This window comes from Hippopotamus amphibius, chromosome 5 (assembly GCF_030028045.1).
Source record: "Hippopotamus amphibius kiboko isolate mHipAmp2 chromosome 5, mHipAmp2.hap2, whole genome shotgun sequence".
NCBI lineage: Eukaryota > Metazoa > Chordata > Mammalia > Artiodactyla > Hippopotamidae > Hippopotamus > Hippopotamus amphibius.
Window position 1 is genome coordinate 125,763,074 of NC_080190.1, and position 18,729 is coordinate 125,781,802.

Sequence of the window (18,729 nt, forward strand, 5' to 3'; positions counted from 1 at the left end):
GAAGAAAAAACAAAGTATAAGATCTCTGATTTTCAAAATTTAATCTCCTTGAATGGAAATTTCATGAATATGTTTTACTTTTTCTCCTCCTCAAAATGGAGGGATACAGAATAAAAATAGCTGATATTTATCGGTGCGTCCTATGGTCCAGTTGCTGTGCTAAGCTTTTTAGAGACATCATCTGACCTGATGCCCAGAGGGACTATAAAATGTTGACATTTTACAGTTTCAGAACTTGAGATTTCTACATCTACGCAATTATCCAAAGCCCACAGCTTGGGACAGCCAGAAAGAGGTGGGGCTGCACGTCGAGCCAGAACAGAGCAGAGCCCCCATCTTCAAGCACCAGCTGCATCCCTCACACCCTGTCCCTTATTTCCTCCCCTTTCCACATCTTCTCCCCACCCCCCATTGCACACTGATAAATAAAGGGGTTTCTAGAGACATACGGGTCACTGACCCAAACACTGTTCGAAGCCCCCTTGTGCTGGATCCTGGGGGCCACGCGGCCGTGAGGGGTCAGAGGCGGGCCCACCGGGAACAGGACTCAGAATTAATCAAGGCTGGGTGTGCTGCTGTTCTCATCGTTGTTTGGTCTTGTTTTCCCAAGACGTAGAGAAAAATAGTCTATTGAGGTGGTGAAAGACATTCTTCAAGAGTGGGAATTACATACAGAAGCTGTCAAGGCTCTGGAATGCTGCTCTACAAGATGACATCTACATTGAAAGGAGAAGGAAGCAGGGAGACCGAGGCCGAGCCCGCACCCCCGGCCACAAGTCACCCGTCTTTAAGGGGCGTATGTGTGTGTCAGGAAGCACGTCAGCACAACAAAATGATAAAACTTCCCTTTTTACCCAGGAAAAAAGTCTACTCTGCTCTGCAGATGACCCAGACGTGGGCCTTCCTCTTCCTTGCTCTTCATGACACGGAGCAAGGTCATCTCTCACCAATGTCACGACCCACTGTCACCTCAAGGGCAGAAGGAGCAGGCAGAGTGGACAGCGCAAACCTTTTGAAAGACTTCTTAGAAGTCTGGTTAAGAATCACACAGTCACAGAGGCTGATTCATTTCTAAATTTCCTCCTAGAGTATGAACCCTCATTCACTTTTACATACCCTGCAGAAGCCTTTTATTTGTGTACAAGACTCAATAAGTACTAGATGGTGAAATAAATAGTTAATTGAAACACTAGGTAGAGCCAGGCACTGCAAAGGAAATGAAAGATGCTGAGGAGGCCACGTCCACGTGAGGGAAACGCAGGGGTCAGCAGGCCACATGGCATCTGCACCAACCACAGCTTATAAGCTGCAAGTCTCACTCCTACATCTGCGAGCCAAGAAGGCCACCAGCTTCCCAGGGGTGGGCTGTGAGTTCAATAGGACCATGTTTCTGACAATACCTTGTAAACTGTGAGGTGCGGCACAAAGTACCATGACGGTCTCTGCTTTTGCAGTTTAGTGCAGGACGTGGTGGGGACGACCTACGTCTACAACCAGGGACGAGGTGACGGAAGCCAGCATCTAATGACGGACAGAGTGGACTAGAGCTGCACTGAGCTCTCAGGCATGGGGAGGGTGCAGAGGGTGAAAAGCCACTTCTGGGACAGGACTAGGACCGGTGTGAGGTACAGCCGACCCACCAAGAGGCCAGGGCAATCCCTAAAGCGACAGAGGGCAGCTTTGCAAGAGAGTCCGTGGGCAGAGGGACCATCCGGCCACAGGCAGTTCTACTCGTGCCCGTCAGGCCCTGCACACCGACGGCTACTAAGTTTCTTCTGAGTGACTCAGTTAAGTATCTCCTGTTCTTATAACCTGCCCCCCAAAATGAATTTTTTTGTACTTGTTCTTGCTTATTGGAGATTTCAGGTATACGTGAAGTGACTAGGATGGGGTAGAGTGTGAGTGAGAAGGAAATTATAAGGAGAGAACGTTCTGGACCAAATTATATAAAACTGTATAAGTGAGGGAGTGAAATAAAATGACCAGTTTGGCTTCTTGCAACCTCTTCTAGCAGAGGTGGAGTTTGGGGTATATTTTAAGGATGGGTTGAGGGGCAAGTAAGAAAATTATAGTTTTCAGAGTAGACCAAGAATTAGCCAGGCTTTTGCTGATTACGTATAAATCCACTATTTTTATCAATGCATTTCAAATATTAATAATACCTCCTTGCACAACACACCTGAAACCTGCTTTGGGTTTCACAACAACCTATAGGGTCGTTAGGGCAGCTTAGATAAGACACAGTCACAGCACAGAGGCTCCAAAAGACTAAGCCCTTTGCTCAGGGTTGTGCAGGCAGTAAGTGGCAGAATCCGGACCCAGATCCGGATATTTTGACTCCAAATGCACTGCTGTTTCCACAACAAGTTGTGTCTCACATCTGGGTATTAAGTGGAGTTTGGGATTAGGTTCTGCCGTTGGAAGCTTTAGTTACATCATGACCGATCCTTTCCCTCGGTGCTCACCGCGCTGGGCAGCCCTCTCTCTCCTCCTCCCCGTCCCAACGCTGCTCACTTGCCCCTTCCTCACCCCACCCCCCCACACCATTCTACCCCAGGACTGGCTGGAGTCAGCCCTGACCCTTCTTTCTTGGGGAGGAAACCAGAACAGGTGGGGGAATCCGAGTCGGTAGCAAGCCGACTTATTTGTGGTCTCTAATCAGTGATCTCTAAACAGTGATGAAATAAAGAGTGAATCTGAGCGGACAGAGTGAGGGAACTTCCGTGCCTGGGGACAGCTCTGTAGGCCAGCAGGTTTGCAGAAGGTAAGCTAGGAGTTGTCCTAGAAGAAAGCAGGGTATCGGAAGCGCACCTGGCACTTGGTCGCGCAACAGCTCCATCCCGGGCAGAGACAGAGCCTGGCGTCCCTAAGAGAAGTCACCTGCCTGGGCCAGGCCCCCAGTGCCACCCCACCGTTTTGGGCTTCGAGTATGGACACGACCAATGACACAGGCCGCTCCTGCTATGGACGATGGTCCATGAAAGCCGTTCCTGTGTTTACAATTGCAAAGCAAAACCGGTTCCCCTCTTTTAGTCTCCTTTTCAGAATAAAGCATTTCACACTTGGGAGACATTTCTCTTACTCTTCTTCTGCAAAATAAAAACGTGAAAAATTAAAAGCACATTCAGGTGGCTTTATTTGCCTGGTTCTACCTCATCTGATTATGTGAACTGACAAAATGACAGCCACCGTGGGGGCGTGGTGGGGTGGGAGGGTGGGAGATGGGCCCTGACCCAGGAAGCAGGGAGGCTGCAGAGGTGGCTGGAGGCTGAAGGCCAGGGGTGACTTGACCTTGGCCCCCCAAAGGCCTGGGCATTCAACTGGAAGGATGGAGTCACTTGGGGCCAGTGATGGTGCAGGAAGACACTGGGCCTAGAAGAGGCAGGTACCTTCACGTCTGTCTCCCTCACTGAAGTCTAAGGTCCTTGAGGACAGAGCCTGGGTCTTGTGTGTCCAAAAACATACCCTCCCCAGCTCGCTCAAGCCTGCACCCTTCACAGATGTCACCAGATCTAGAGGACCTTGTAAACAAGGGGAAGGAATGTGGATGTTTACCCTGCGGTAACGGCAGGTCTTGGGAAGGTTAAGCAGGGAGCTCGCTGGGGGTGCATTTAGGAAGGTTCTCTGGGCTGCGGTACCCAGAAGGACCTGGAGCAGGGTGAGGATTCCCGCGGGATATGGTGTAGAGGGCTGCAGGGATCCAAGGTCTTCGCGATAACCTCTGTCCCAGCGCCTCCAGTACTTTCCTTCTAAACACACACTGGATTTGACCTCCATCTCAGAACCCTGCAGAACTTCCCTTCCTGTACAGAGGAAAACCTAAGACCCGGGAACAGCATCCACGCCCACGCACAATGTGCTCCTAACCCATCCGTCCAGAGCCTCTGCCATGCCCCTTCACCTCCTCTGCTTTCAGGTAGTAAAGAGGACGGGGCCCCAGATACGGCCCACACACGTGCCCCATTGCATCTGTCGAGGCCGCTCACCCTCTGGGAAGTTTGCTCTGGCCCCTCCCGGGAGCGTCTTTAAGTCCCCTGAGGCCGGCAGTGCCTTGCCCCACCAGCAAGTTGCCCCCGCACTCTGCACTTTGTGTGCACTTAGCTAATGTCCGTCGGGCAGAACTGAGGTGCAACAGCAGTGCTTGTACTTGGATTCATCTAATATTTATTGAGCACCAGAAACCAGGAGCAAAAAGACTGATCCATTTAATTACCTTAAAATGTAAAACACTGCTCAGAAATGAAAACATGAAGTTAAAAGACAAACTGGGAAAAATACACAGAATATGTTTGACAAAGAGGTAATTTCCTTACTATACCAAGAGTTCCGCAAATTGGTTTTTTTTTTTAATTTTTTTGTTTATTTTTTGGCTGCATTGGGTCTTCGTTGATGCACACGGGCTTTCTCTAGTTGTGGAGATCAGGGGCTACTCTTCGTTGTGATGCGCAGGCTTCTCATTGCAGTGACTTCTCTTGTTGCAGAGCACCAGCTCTAGGCACGCAGGCTCCAGTAGCTGTGGCATGTGGGCTCAATAGTTGTGGCTCGCGGGCTCTAGAGTGCAGGCTCAGTAGTTGTGGCACATGGGCTTAGTTGCCTCGTGGCACGTGGGATCTTCCTGGACCAGGGCTCAAACCCATGTCCCCTGCACTGGCAGGCGGATTCTTAACCACTGTACCACCAGGGAAGTCCCCTGCAAATCGTTCACACCAACAATCTAAAAAAAATAAATGGGCAAAGGAAATAAATATGCCCATTCCATTTTTCAGTCACCAACTTATAAGAATGAAAGTTCTAAAGTGCCCAGTAGGACTGAGGGCATGTGGAATGAAGGCACAGGCTTTGCTTCTGGGAGTGTGAATGAGTGTGTTTCCCGTGGGAGGGCGATTTACCAATATCTACAAGAGTCAAACTACCAAAACCTTCAGCCTAGAAACTCCACTCTTAGAAATATATCGCACAGATAAAAACAGAACAAGCAAAGAACCATAGCTGTGACCTCGTTTCTAAGAGGGAACCCAGCAGCGGGAGACCGGCTCCATGGGGGTGAACCTGTACAAAGAACTGGAGTCGATCTGTAATCATACGTGAGTTATTTCAAACTATATCCTGAGAAAAGCAGAGCACCTCCACTTACCCGCTATGATGTTCGCTTTGTGCAAAACAAATAAATATAAAGATACACTTGTACATACATGCAAAACCTTGAAGACCTGTGACACTGGCTGCTTCTGGGCAGATTTATTTACACTGTGTACCCGTTTGCATAGTTTGAACCTGCATGTTTTCCAACGTGTTCAATTTTAAAAGCCTCCCCTCCCCAAATACATATACAGCTGTTGATCGTTTATTACATACTAGATGCTCACCAGGCATTATGGACAAAACCCTGAATGACACTGCTCCATTCTCCAGGAGCTTTCAGACAGATACAGCGATTCTCAAAAGGACCACTTTTGCATACTACACACACACAACCTGCAATGAGATGCTTCCAACCAGTGTGAGATGCATGTGAACACAGTACAATGCCTTCTACACATCTTGTTAGTTGATATCTGCTTGCAAAGGCCTGCCTGACTCCCAGATTTCTCAAGGCACCTACTCACATCCCCACACAATGAGTTTATCGGTTTCACGTCTCCCAAAACAGAATCTTAGAGAGATATAAGAGTGGCAAATTTAACAGTGGTGACAAGGGAAACCCCTGGGACTCTGTTCCTCCAAGTCGTGCACCTAGATCTTGAGCAACAGGTTACAAGAAGAGTGTCCTGAAGTCAGCAGGGTGTGTGTGAAGGTGTATGCAAGAAATTAGGAAATTACTGAAGACAAACTTAGACCTGAACAGCTTTGCCTGGGTAGAGCCTGTTATGATTACATATGTTAAGTGTTTGCTGATCAGAAATCCCCAATTAGTCTGTCCTCAAAAGGACTTCATAGAGGGCTTCCTAGGGGGCGAAGTGGTTAAGAATCCTCCTGCCATTTAGAAGACACGGGTTCGATCCCTGCCCCAGGAAGATCCCACATGCCGCAGAGCAACTAAGCCCGTGTGCGCCAAAAAAAAAAAAAAAAAAAAAAAAAGGACCTCATAGAAAACACACCTATAGAAACCAACCACCAAAGAGCTGTGCTGTCACTACACAGCTACCATGACCAGGATGGTGTGGTGTTGATGGAAGGGTCAACACAGAGATCAGTGGGACAGAACCGAGGTCCAGAAATACTCTCACAAATACAATCAGCTGCTGTGCAGCAGAAGTGTCAGGACACTTCAGGAGAAACCACAGGCTTTTCCACAGAAGAGGCAGAGATGGCTGGACAGCCACGTGTGCTAGAGAATGAAGGTGGACCCCTACCTCATACCACATTCAAAAATTAACTCAAAATGGATCAAAGACCTAAACGTAAAAGCTAAAACCATAAAACTCTTAGAAAAAAACGTAGATATAAACCTTTGGACCTTTTCTTAGATATGCCACCGAACGCTACAACAAAAAATAATTTGGACTTCATCAAAATTAAAAGCTTTTGTGTTTCAAAGGACACATTAAGTGAAAATACAACCCACAAAGAATGGAAGATAAAATTCACAAACCATGCATCTTATAAGGGGCTTGTGTCTAGTGTATGTAAAGGACCCTGACAACTCAATAATATACACAACCCAATTTAAAAATGAGCACAGGATCTGAACGCACATTTCTCCACAGAAGATGCACACGTGGCCAATGTGCATACGCAGATGGTCTGTGTCGTCAGGCATCAGGGGATGCAAGTCAAAGCCACGGTGCCCACCAGCTCCTGCCTGCTGGAACGGCTGTGATCAAAGGCAGGTACTGTTAGTGAGGATGTGGAGACACTGAAACTCTCATACACTGTAAAATGCTGCTGCCACTTTGGAAAACAGTTTGTTGCTTCCTCAAAAGGCTAAACACAGTTACCATCTGGCCCAGCAATTCAGCTGCTGGGTATATATCCAAGCAAAGAAATTAATCCACACAAAAACCTGTACACAAAAGTTCAAGCAGCAACACATCTCATAAAATAGCCAGCAGTGGAAACAACCCAAACACCCATCAATTGGTGACTGTATAAATAAAATGTGGTGTGTCCATACCATCGAAGGTTACTTGGCAGCGAAAGGGAACACAGGACTGATACATGCAACAGGAATGAACCTTGAAAACATGAGGCTAAGTGAAAGAAGCCAGCCACCAAAGACCACATGTTGTATGTTTCCATTTATGGAAATATCCAGAATAGGCAATTCTAGAGACAGAAAGTACATTAGTAGTTGCCTAAGTGTTGGGGAAGTGGGGAGGAAGGGTGGTATTAGGAAGAAATGAAGAATGTGTGCCAACAGGTGCAGGGTTTCTTTCTGGGATGATGTCTCCTAAAATCAATTGTGGAGATGACTGCACAACTTTGTCAATACACTAAAAGCCATTGCATTGTACACTTTAAATAGATTATTTATATGGTATACAAATTGCATCTCAATAAACCTATTTAAAAAAAAAAGCCAGGACAAATAGCTACCCGATGAATGTTGATGTTGGTACGATCATTTAAAAATGTGACATTAAAATTCCAAACCCTTAAACAAGCTTAGAAGTACTGAAATGCTTCTTACACAGTATGTATTAATTTCCTGTCAGCTCCTATTTTAATCCATCATTTTTAAAGCAATCAATACAAAGAATGTCTGAAACAATCCATCTTTTATTCAAATAGAATCACATTTGGAAATCAAGGTCATATGGTTTAGAAACATCTGACCTGGGTTTTGGACTAAGACCAATGAGATGGATAGTTTGTTGTCAGCAGCCGCTAAAATAATACTCTTGCTCCAGGACCAGATGAAAACATGGGACACTAGCTATTTGTTTTCACTGACATTCTAAACATATTAAATTTTATCAAATAATGTCTTTTACAATTCTGTAAATGAAAAACTGGATTTTAAAAGGCAGTGACTTTGAGAGCTGCTACACAATCCACTCTGATCATGATACTGAATATTCCTGCTTTTGTATCATGAAAGGAAACTAAGCTCTAGCCTCATCCTGTGTTGTGATCCCCTGATGAACCCCAAACCCTCCTTGTCCACCTTATCCTGCAAGTAGAAATCCTACTTCTGAAAGCATCACCTTTTCTTTCCATTATTGTGGTTCAAGAATACTATGCCTTCAGAAGGTTGTCCACCATTCACAGATTTTAGTCACAGAATCCTCTAAGTCTTTCCTTAAAGAAAGAAAATACAGAAAACCAGTTCTTCTGCATGCCATTTAAGACAACTTTACCTTACCGCTGCTCCCCTAACCTTTTTAAACCAAGGTGGGTGAGTGAAGTTGGGGCAGAGACCTCAAGCCCAGCACGCCTCCCCCCGGGCTTCCCTCCCGGTCTGCTCCCCACCTCACCCTCCAGGGGAACTGTCCGTACACTGCTCTCCAGACGTGGCTCCCGCTTTCCCCTCGTCACTCACATCATTTCCCTTCCTTGGAAACACTGCTTCCCTTTCACCCCCATCAAGTCCCTCCTTGTTCACGTCTTACTTCTCTTTCAAGAAAGAGCAGAAAACCTCAACTCTCCACGGAGCCCTTCCTCAGGCTCCCTTGCCTTCATCGTACAAACTTGGTGACACGGCAGGGCCAGGATGGCCTGCTCCCATCATGGCACCGAGAGCAAACACTGGGGGCACAGGGCTTCCGCGGGTGGAATCTGAGACCTGTCTGGGTAAGGCCTGGAAGGTCTTAGGAAGTTACAGTTACCACTTCTTAAAAATATCCATCTGCTTCTAAGTTAAATAAATGACTTTAATGCAACCACTCAATAGGGCATCTTTCCCATTGCTCCCAAGATTTCGTCTCTCTCTGCTGCTGTCGGCATAGGTGGCTTCACTCCATTCTGTCTTCTCTGCATCATGACAGAATTCTGCGTGTGTGTACAAAGAAGAGGAAACCAAAGTCAGTCAAGTACTAAATGCTAATCATTTGCCAATAATCTGCTATTGTGTCTTCAAAAAGGAAACAAAGAAACCAAATTTAACAAAAACAAAAAAATGAATTCTAAGACTCCAGATACTGCTTTCAGGTGGTTATCAATTAAACAGAAGTGACTGTTCCCACAGGCGTACGTTAACCGTAACTGGGGTGGGGGCACACTGTTAACTATGAGCCCAGCAGTACAGCCCACGGAGAGGAGCTAAGGAGTAATTGCCCAAGGAAGCCAGCAGGCGATCGAGCAGGGGGAAAGGACGCAGCTAGATCTGGTGCTCAGCGAAGCAGGAATTATACAGCAATGTTCCGAAAACACGGGACCATGGGTGGCGACGGGAGGGGAGGGGGAGAAGAGGAAACCTGACATGTGCTGGGACAGGGCAAGCCACCCACTCCGCTCACCTCCAGAGAACTAAAGTTATAACAAGTTATCCTTTCAGGGCGGCAGATACTCATACCCGTAGGAAGACCCACCTCTGTCAGAGCGGCATCCTTACATGTGGGAGGAGAGGGAGGCAGCTAAGGAGAGCGCCCAAAGATCCTTCAGGGCACACGGAGGATAAACTCAAAAAGGTAACTTTCCTACAGCCATCACTCAGGAAGGACGGTGGGTACGGACACATTTCAGGCCTCCGTTTCAAGCCTGACAGATGAGTTTTAACATAAAGGGAACTAGACTAGGCTTACCCAGAACTTCCGGCAGTTTTTGTACTTCAAGAATTGATTGGAACACTTTTCCCTGTCATAATTATTTTCATCCATACATCTGGTAGAAGCATCAGATTCCTTAAAAATGTAAGATAGGCATCATTTAAGAGGTAGAATGGCATCTAAAAGAAAACAAACAAACTTCCGAAGCTGCCTCCCCCCAGAGCAGGTACTATGAAATAGTTCCTTTTTGTTCATTTTAATGGACAGATCATGAACAGAAACGGACTTATTTTCCCAACTATCCCAGCATGTGTTCTGCTCAAAGCAGACATCTTCCTTTTCATAGCTGGGTCAGTTTTCTGAGTATTTGATCACAGAAATTTGAGTCGAAGCACTGACTGAGATCACTTAACTCACTAACCACTTAACAAAGAGGCTAGGCAAAGTGCCACATGCTTGAAATCAGGGCTGCACACAGGAAGCCACATGCAAGAGCCAGAGAGCAGCTCTCTGATCCTCCAAGTTCCCGCCTGGACTTGAATGTTTGATGTTCCATGGTTTTGAGAACCTAAGTCAGTTGCTAATGACTGGTCGACATCAAGGGAACTTAACAACATTCACCTCAACGTGCATTCGGCTATCACTTACTCCATTAGGCAGGTAGATACACTATTATGTGAGCGATTTTAATATATATCATTAACAGCACTTCAAAACCAAGGTGAGCAACACAGGGCTATGAGTTCAAAGGAGGGTAGGTGCCATTTGGGAATTAAATTTTAGCTGAACTGGAAGTAGCCTGGTTAACAAACTTCAAAGTGAAAGATGATGCTGAGACGCCGTCTAAAGAAAAACTTTAAATAACGGGGAAGGTAACTTGCTTCACAGATCTAAGATGCATGGTCTAGCTAAAGAGACTCAGTAAAGCTGCTGAAAACAGATCCCATGTATAGAACAAAGCTAAATTTCCATGCCAAATATTTAATGAATGTGTATATTTGGAAAATGCATATAGGAGCGGGGAATATAATTTTCATAGCACCTGATGAAATAGCATCTGATGACGCCATTATTCAAGAGTGACAATGCCACAAGTAAAAACTGCTAATCATACCAAATACATGCCAATAAAAGCTTATTGTTACAACAAAACATTCTGTTTACATGATACCTTTGTGAAAACCTTCAGGCTTTAAATAGGCTAATTCAGTTATCAGCCCCTTTTCCTCAGCCAGGCTGTCTCAGGGACATGATGAAATCACTGCTATCAAAACATAAATTTCAGTGACTGTTTAAAAATACCTGCTTTCCAACTTTGTATGTTTGGACTCAAGAATTTCCTCGGTGTTACACATGCTTGTCTAGTATTACAGTGACAACTAAAAGCTTGTGTGTTTTACAAATTAAGGAAACATAAGAGAGATGAATCTTTGTTAGCTTAATCATGACTATCTAAAAATGCTCTAGTGAAATAAGGATACACAGGCCAGGAATATTTCTTGCACAGAAATAACTTTATTCAAGAATTGCAGAAAACTGATGCCCACAAAATCAGAAGAAGCCTGTTTTTCCAACTTAACACTCGTCACAAAAGCGAATCCGCTTACCGACAAGCAAGGGTTTGTGTTGGGATCTCTCAGCTTCTGCGTTGCCAAGGGCATCCTCACCGTCTTCTCCCTGCAGGCAGATGCTGAGGAAGAGTTACACAGTGGATGACGATATAAGTCAGTAAATCTCATCGGCTCCACAAGTACCTGAAAAGTTAATTCTGGCATCATGATGATCCAGTGAGGAACTCATGTACCCTCTGTATTTTCAGAATAGACTCAGATGTGATTCTCCTTTGCACTGACATGTGCCTCAGCACAAAGGCCTTATTTAAATTATTTAAGTGCATCTACTGATATTTGATTACAGTGTCCAGAAAGAAAGACAGTCCAGCTAAAATTCGGTTTTAGTTTACTCCTATTTCTAAAGATTAAGCCATTAAAATGTATGAACAAAATCTAAAAATACAGCATGCCCTCTAACGATTACTTCCTTATTATACACTGATTAACACACAAAATAAGGGTGGAATAATTGAGCAAAAACATCTGTTAACTCAAGTACCAGTGGCCAGCCCTGGGGTGGCCAATATACCAAAGAAAAACAAAGTTATTACTTAGCTGAGATTTTGAAAAGTTAAAAAAAGAAATCTGAACCTTAACTTCCAGGGGCATCTTCTACTTAATGGATACTTCCCAGGGTTGAAGGAAGTCAGGGGATGCTGCTGTGGAGCACTAATCTTCCAACTAAAGCCTTATACAGATACAGCTCTGAAGAAGCCTTTATTGATGAACGATGACCACCATTCTCTAAGAGCCCATAGTGATTCCTAGTCAAGTCATATACTCACATAACAGGTATGTCGACTATACCCCGGGACAACTGCTCCGTATAATGAAGTTAACTGAAACTGGTATGCCTATTACCTTCGAAGACATGTCACAGAAATGAACTAAGAGAAAACTAAAACTAAAAATAAAGTAAATCAACTAACTGTTAATTACTTAAGAGTAATATTTTGTTTGTTTCAATATCCTGGCATACTATCAATAAGCCACCCACAAATATTTTTAAATGCTCTGCACTAAGTTTAAGGAGCCTACTCCTGAGTCCTGTTCTAGCTAAACTTTCACCTAAAAACCAAAGGAGAAGCCAGGAAATGTAGTATGACCTACCAAAAACACCACTGCATAAAAAGCTTCAACACTATAACCAGACAGAGGTCAGAATTTTTGCACAAAATGGTTTCTAGTTTCCTTGCCCAAGATGGGACCATCAAAAAATATCAGCCATGTTAAAAGAAATAAAGTACATTCAGGAAAAACAATCAAACCCCACAAGCTCCTGAAAAGTGGAGGTATTCTGAATCATGAGTCAACTAGTTCTGTTTCTCTATAAAGAGAAAGATCAGGATGTCCAGGCTAAAGCAGATAACCTTTGCAAAGAAGGGTAGAAAAAACTCTAGTCATTCTGGGGTCCTTTCAGTACGCATGAAGTAATCCTTTTATTTTATGATCTTCATTGACCAATACATGAGTATACCTAGCTAAAAGAAACATCTTGGCAAAAAGGAAATTCAAGATGCTGTTCAATTATATCTAGAATCTTCTTCCTCTCTTGAATACAATTCCTTTGCAGGCTGGACTTCTTCCTAAAACAGGTGAGGGCACTAAGTAAATTCACAGCCTTCTTTTCTACCTCTGTCCTATGCTGTGAGAGCACAGGGCTCCGCTTAGCTGTTCATATTCCTTGGATATAATCTCAACAACGATCAAACGGAGACAGAACTCAGGTTGCCTGCCTTCCGTAAAATGTTCTGCTTTGCATTTTATCATCGTCATCAGCCAGGAATTCTTTAAAAATAACACCTAGGAGTAAACATCACTTATACCGAACGGGTTCGCTGTAGGAGTTTATCCACTTTTCATTTCCTTTCCCTTTCCGATTCTAAACACAAGTCAACCTAAGTTTGGATTGCCGACTGTCACCTTCTTTGCATGAATCCTCATGTATTAACTGGAAATAAAGAGGAAATGTCAGTTTACAGTTACAAGGAGGAGCGGGGCTGAAGGCAAAATCGAGTGTTCTGCCAGGGAGGCCTTATCTACTTACTTTCTGAAGGTACCAAACAAACGTGACGAAGTTCTACATGCAAAGGACAGTCAGAAAGAAACCGACGATTTGAGGGAGGGGCCGCAAAAGCACAGCACACTTGAGGAATAGCTCTAAAATCTTTCCCAAAGGGCAAAATGCTTTAAAAAATATTTCTTGATTTCCCACCCAGTGGTTCAGGTCCCCACTCGGAGCAGCTCTGTAAGGGAAGGAGGAAGGGAACGCTGCTGACACGTCCAAGCCTCCCCCCCCACCCCACAAAGCTGATCCGAGCCCAGGCAGGGGCTGCGGCCCTCCCAAACCGCGGGGCCACCGTCGGGAGGCTGAAACACGTCCTGCGAGGCCCTCAAGCCTTTCGCCCACGGCAGGGTACAGGCAAGGCAGGGTCAGGAAGTCGGAGTGGCCCTGCGGAGCGGGCGGGGAAGGCGTGTGGAGACCCCGGGGCGAGGCGAGCCCCAGGCCCCGCCGCCTCCGCGAGCTGCCCGTCCGCCCCACGGGAGACGGCGGGCGCAGGTGAACACACCTTGCTCCTACCTTCAACGGCACCCTGAAGGGCAGGGGGCGAGGAGGACGCAGGGAACCGGGGGCAGGGCTAGGCAGGTACGCTCCGAAGGCTGGGAAGGAGGGTGAAGGAAGGGCTGGGGGTGCCCGGGCAGGGGGCACCTTCCACTCCACCGGCCCGCGGAGACCCGTGTCCCGGGAAGAAGGTGCGACGGGTAGGGGCCCTGGTCCAGGCGAGGCCTCGTGGAAGAGGCTTCACGCCGGAGGAGCGGATGCGGGCCCCGCGGCGGCCCAGGCGCGCCCGTGTCTTCCCTCAGCCCTGCAGCCGCCGCAGAGGGAAGGGCGGGGGACCACTCACCTCTGGCGGCAGCTCCGCCAGCGCCCAGGCCGTCTCCAGCTCCAAACACGTCAATGGCTCACGCAGCCGGACCTTAAGTAGCGCGCATCCCAACGTGCTGCCCCCGCTCCCCGGCGGCCGGCGGCCCAATCGGCGCGCGCCGCCGCCTGACTGACAGGCGAGCGGGGCCCGGCGCGGCGGGGGCGGGCGGGCCTCGCCCCGCCCCCAGCCGGCGGGAGGAGGGCTGAGGCCGGAGGAGTGGGCGGGTCGGAGAGTGAGGCCCCGCCCTCGCCCCCGCCCCGCCGCGCCCCCGGCGCCGCGGCCCGCCTCTTAACACTTCGGCTTGACGGGCGGCGCGGCGGACCAATCGGCGGGCCGGGCTGCGGCGGCGGCGGCTCCCAGTGGCCGGCCCAGGGGCGGAGCGCGCGTGGGGGGCGGGCGGGGACGGGCGCCCGCGGCGGGCGGGGGCAGGGGGCGGGCCGGCGGGAGGCGGGGGCGGCGGCCGAGCGGGCCGGGGGAGGCGGCGGTGGGCGCGACGTCGGCGGCGGCGGCGGCGGCAGCGGCGGCGGCGGCGGCGGCAGCTGCAAGTTGGGCTGCAGGGGCAGCGCATACACTACAATGGCTGCTGGAAAGAGGCGTAAGGAAACAATTTCCAGGCCCGCCGCGTCCAGCCCGAAATATGAGAAAAAAATTATTAGAAATTCCGCGGGTGGTGTAAAGGCGGCGGACGGGCCGGAGGGAGGATGTTAAAGCCCCGCGGTGAGTTCTCCCGGGGTCCGGGGCGGCGGAGAGGCGTTGAGCGGGAGGAATATCAGGGTTATTTAAATTATGGGACTCGCCGAGGGGGCAGAGGAGCCGCGGCGGCGGCAGGAGGAGGAAAAGTTTGTGCTCCTCTCAGCCCCTGCTCGGGACCCCAGAGAGGAAAATAATAATAAAAAATCAAATAAAATAATTCCGCGGGGGTGCGAGGACTCCCGAAGTCGCTGCTGACAGGGCAGGGGGCGATGCGGCTGGAGACCCGAAGGTGAGGTCGGTGGGAAAAAAAAAAACCCCTTTATTCAGGGTCTGGAAAGTTTGAAAAGTTTTCCTCCTCCTCCTCCTCCTCCTCCTCTCTGGTGCTGTGAATATTGTGACAGCGGCAGCGGCGGCAGCGAGAGCGGAAGACATTAGAGACCCGAAAAATAAGGGAAAAATTAATATAAATTCAGTTTTGAGAGTAAACTCTCCGCATTTTCCACCAAAACATCCCGGGGGAAGGTCGCTTCCCAAAGGGCCTGGCGGAAACCCGCAGTCGGCAATATTTGGGGGGCACTTTGAGTGACTTGGGGGAACTTTGCCCCTTTTTCAAAAGAGGTTTTTCTTTTGGGGAGAAATGGATTTCTTTTTGCCCTTTCCTCAGGTGGGCGAGTCGGGGTCGGGGTGCGGGGTCTGCGGGGAGGTGTGAGCCCGGGGTGTGTGGCTGCGGGGGGGGAGGGGGTGCTAAATGAAAGCAGGAGATCTGCACAGAGCAGGGACAGCTTGTTGTCAGTATCATAAACAACCAAAATGGAGGGAGAACTCAGGCATATAACCAAATAAAAATTTTTTAAAAATCGCAAAAAAATCCCCAAAAATCCGGGATGCTCCCCCTTTTCTCGCTCAAGGTAGAAGGATGAACCGCCTTTCCCCTGAAGCCCATTTTGACTTTGCAGGGACCAAGGAGTTAATATTTATTTATTTTTTTAAAACTTTCGAAGGGCAAAAGCCTTTTATAACTCAACCGACAATGAGAAAACGTGAAAATCCGATGCTCGAGAAGGAGGGGGAGGGAGGGGGGGGAGGTGGTAGTGCAGAAACTGCTAAACTTATTGGTAATGTGGACTGATCTGAGATAAGATAAACACTATATTTGCTATTTTATAACGCTCTTTTAATGATCGTTGCGGGGTTTTTTTTTCCCCCCCGGTGGAAAAAAAAAAGTGATGCCATTTTCTTAATAGAGTTAATATGTGTGATTGGAAGAATAAACCTTTCCGGCTTTAGATTGCATTTTCGTCGCATTTATGCTTCAGGTTTTGTTGATGGCTCGCTCCTTTCTTCAAACTAGGCTCTACAGAGGAGGGGGAGAGAGGTGATGTTGCACACAGAGGCTGGTGTGCAAGACTGGAGCACCTTTTGGGGTGGGGTGGGGAGTTGCTGGGTTTCTCCCTTCCTGACACGTTTGCTTCACCTGCTCATCCTCAGGAAAGAATGTTCAGCTGAGGTTTTCTGGTTTTATGTATAGAAAAGGATGGTGACTCTTGCATCACATTGAAGTTAATGGGAAAGTGCTGCTGATGTTGGTTCCACGTGGGATAGGGGACAGAGCAGGGCATTTTAAAGGGACAGCTTCTCTTTTCTTATGATTTTCATCACCTACACAGAATCCCTGCGTGAGGACCAGAAGCAGAGGTGCTGGGAGGGTGTGGTGATGGAAGAGCCTCCTCTTTCCATTACTCAGATGCACCCACCTTTAGCAGGGATGAAGGGAAAGGAGGGGTAAGCAAGCTCGACAGAAGATGGATATTGTGTAGATCAGTTTGTATCCAAGCTGTTCTTTTGTGTAACAAGCCCTCCCAGGAACTTTGCATGTTACATTGCTTTGCTTTGGAAGCTGATTTTGGAAGGAATTGTGGAAAAATGGAAATAGTTTAAGGTGTGTGGTGTAATGGTATAGCATTATTGAACAGTTATGAATTCTGTGCAGTGAGATCAAAGAGCTGTGTATGCCCATAATGTGATTTTACAGCCATTTTGTAAAAGCTGTAAAATACCTAATATTCAATTTGGCTTAAGGTACATTGAGGACTTCTGGTTGAAAACTGCAGACAGAGTGGTGGAGATTCTTTTACACTGTAGGCAGTAGGCATTTCTTTAAGGGAAAAAAAACACATACACCAACACCATGGAAAAGTTTACGCATACCCATTTTAAAACCCCATCCTATACATGTGCTGTAACTCTGCGCCTTTGAAATTAAAAGATTTTAAAGTCCTGTAACATGCCAGTTTGTATCTTCTAAGTTGAATTTATTTGTTATTTAACAGGAAATGTTTACTGATCATAAACTACTATTGACTCTAATGGCTTAGATTTTCACAATATTTTAAAAATTTAAAATTTGTAAGTTGTTTGCTGTACTCTATTGGAGATTAAGGTTTATCTTGAATAGAATTTACTTGTGCTCCGTTTTCCACAGGTATATGAAGTTTCTGGAGTAGATGCCTATTTTCCTTTGTTTTTATGATTTAAAGAAAAGGATTAAAATTAGGGCTGGATTTTTAGACTTCTTATACAGAATATTTTTTCTTGCCATCCTGTACAAACAGATTATTTCTTTGAAGTGTAGTGTATGTTAACCTGTGTTCACATCTGAGCTCTTATCTGCACCTTTCTGTAAATACCTTCATGACAGCATTACATTGGTGTATTGTGGTTTCTGATTTTGGAAGCAATTGCAGCTTTCTAAGAACTCATTAAAAAATTAATCCCATGAACCCACTGTTAAATCAAAATTGATTGGAAAGTGATTAAACTGTCAATGGAGAAGAGACACTCCCCCCTCCCCCCAGCCAAATAATCTTTCCAGAGGTTTCAGAATGCCATTAATATTTATAAAACCTTTGAAATTTATCTTACATTTTCATTGTATTTTGGCTCAAGACAGTTGCATTGACTATAAGTGGTCAGAATTCAGCTATGTGTTTAAAATAAGTGAGACTTTTAGATCTTGAATAGTTGCCACTTTGATATCAATAAATTCAGTTTCTGTGAAAGTGAAGGAAAAGTATTTCTTCCAATTATATTAGACCATTGAGTTATTCAGGTTGTTTGGACACTTCAAGTTATGATTAGTTGATTGTCAACCTAAATAAAAATGCTGGTATTGTGATTTTTTTTCCTCTATCTCAAAGGGTGGATAAAACTTTCTTCATGTTTGGGTTTTACACAACTGGTTACTTGTCTAAATCAGAAAATGCACGCAGCACGCCCAAGCATAAACCTGTAATTCCTTAGAGAGTCTTATTTAGATAGGGCATAGCATGATTACAAATTTGAATTGATTGTATTGAGCTTTTGTAATGCCTAAGAAATACTACCTGTTGAACACTCTTTTTCTGAAGCTACTATTAAATTGTACCAATTTACAGAAATAAGCTAAGGTTGTTGTATACTCAGAATCTTTATTTCAGTTAGAATTAGAGAAACCTCATAGATTGAGATTCTTATTTGGAATTTATATGCCTAATTTTGCTATTTGAAATTCTATCAGGTATTTAACTGCTGTGGAAGATGGTTTATAAATATGGGCTAATTCAGATAAAATTCAATACCTGCATATTTATTATAACCTAAATATTTTAATAAACAGATATCTTACAGCTAAATAAATTAGTGAATATATTTTTATCAGTATAGTTTCAAAATTTTAAGGATACTCTATGTTGTAATATCATACAAAGGTGTTCTTTTATTTCCTTTGTTTTTAACAGAATCCTGGTTGTCACTGTATACATTTTGGTTTGGTATTCTGGAAATTTTCCTTTCTAAGGATTAAATTGTTAT

General features: G+C 46.0%; 2 protein-coding genes across 12 annotated transcripts in view; one reads left to right on the plus strand and one right to left on the minus strand.

Annotated features, from left to right (window-relative positions):
* Positions 1-4,178: 4,178 nt before the first annotated feature.
* Positions 4,179-14,300, minus strand: CHCHD7 (coiled-coil-helix-coiled-coil-helix domain containing 7). Of its 5 annotated transcripts, XR_009053961.1 has the most exons (5): positions 11,255-11,451; positions 9,684-9,782; positions 8,148-8,931; positions 6,696-6,814; positions 4,179-4,714 (listed from the first exon to the last, which is right to left on the minus strand). XR_009053961.1 is itself a non-coding variant. In XM_057736673.1 (4 exons), exons 2-4 carry the CDS (start codon positions 11,306-11,308, stop codon positions 8,827-8,829), a joined length of 258 nt encoding a protein of 85 aa, XP_057592656.1. In that variant the 5' UTR covers positions 11,309-11,337; positions 14,167-14,300; the 3' UTR covers positions 7,742-8,826. The 5 variants fall into 5 exon arrangements, 4 of the variants coding, with proteins under 4 accessions (XP_057592656.1, XP_057592657.1, XP_057592655.1 ...); XM_057736673.1 differs by lacking the exons at positions 4,179-4,714; positions 6,696-6,814 and adding an exon at positions 14,167-14,300 and having other exon boundaries at positions 7,742-8,931; positions 11,255-11,337; XM_057736674.1 differs by lacking the exons at positions 4,179-4,714; positions 6,696-6,814 and adding an exon at positions 14,167-14,295 and having other exon boundaries at positions 7,742-8,931; positions 11,255-11,324.
* Positions 14,301-14,675: 375 nt separating this feature from the next.
* PLAG1 (PLAG1 zinc finger) overlaps positions 14,676-18,729 on the plus strand; it is a 51,657-nt gene continuing 47,603 nt past the window's right edge. For 6 of the 7 annotated variants that reach the window (XR_009053956.1, XR_009053957.1, XM_057736633.1 and 3 more), the window contains exon 1: positions 14,705-14,904. The gene's annotated coding sequence lies outside the window, so the exon portion shown is untranslated. Of the gene's footprint in view, positions 14,905-18,729 lie in introns of all 7 variants that reach the window. The other variant, XM_057736634.1, reaches the window with a different exon arrangement.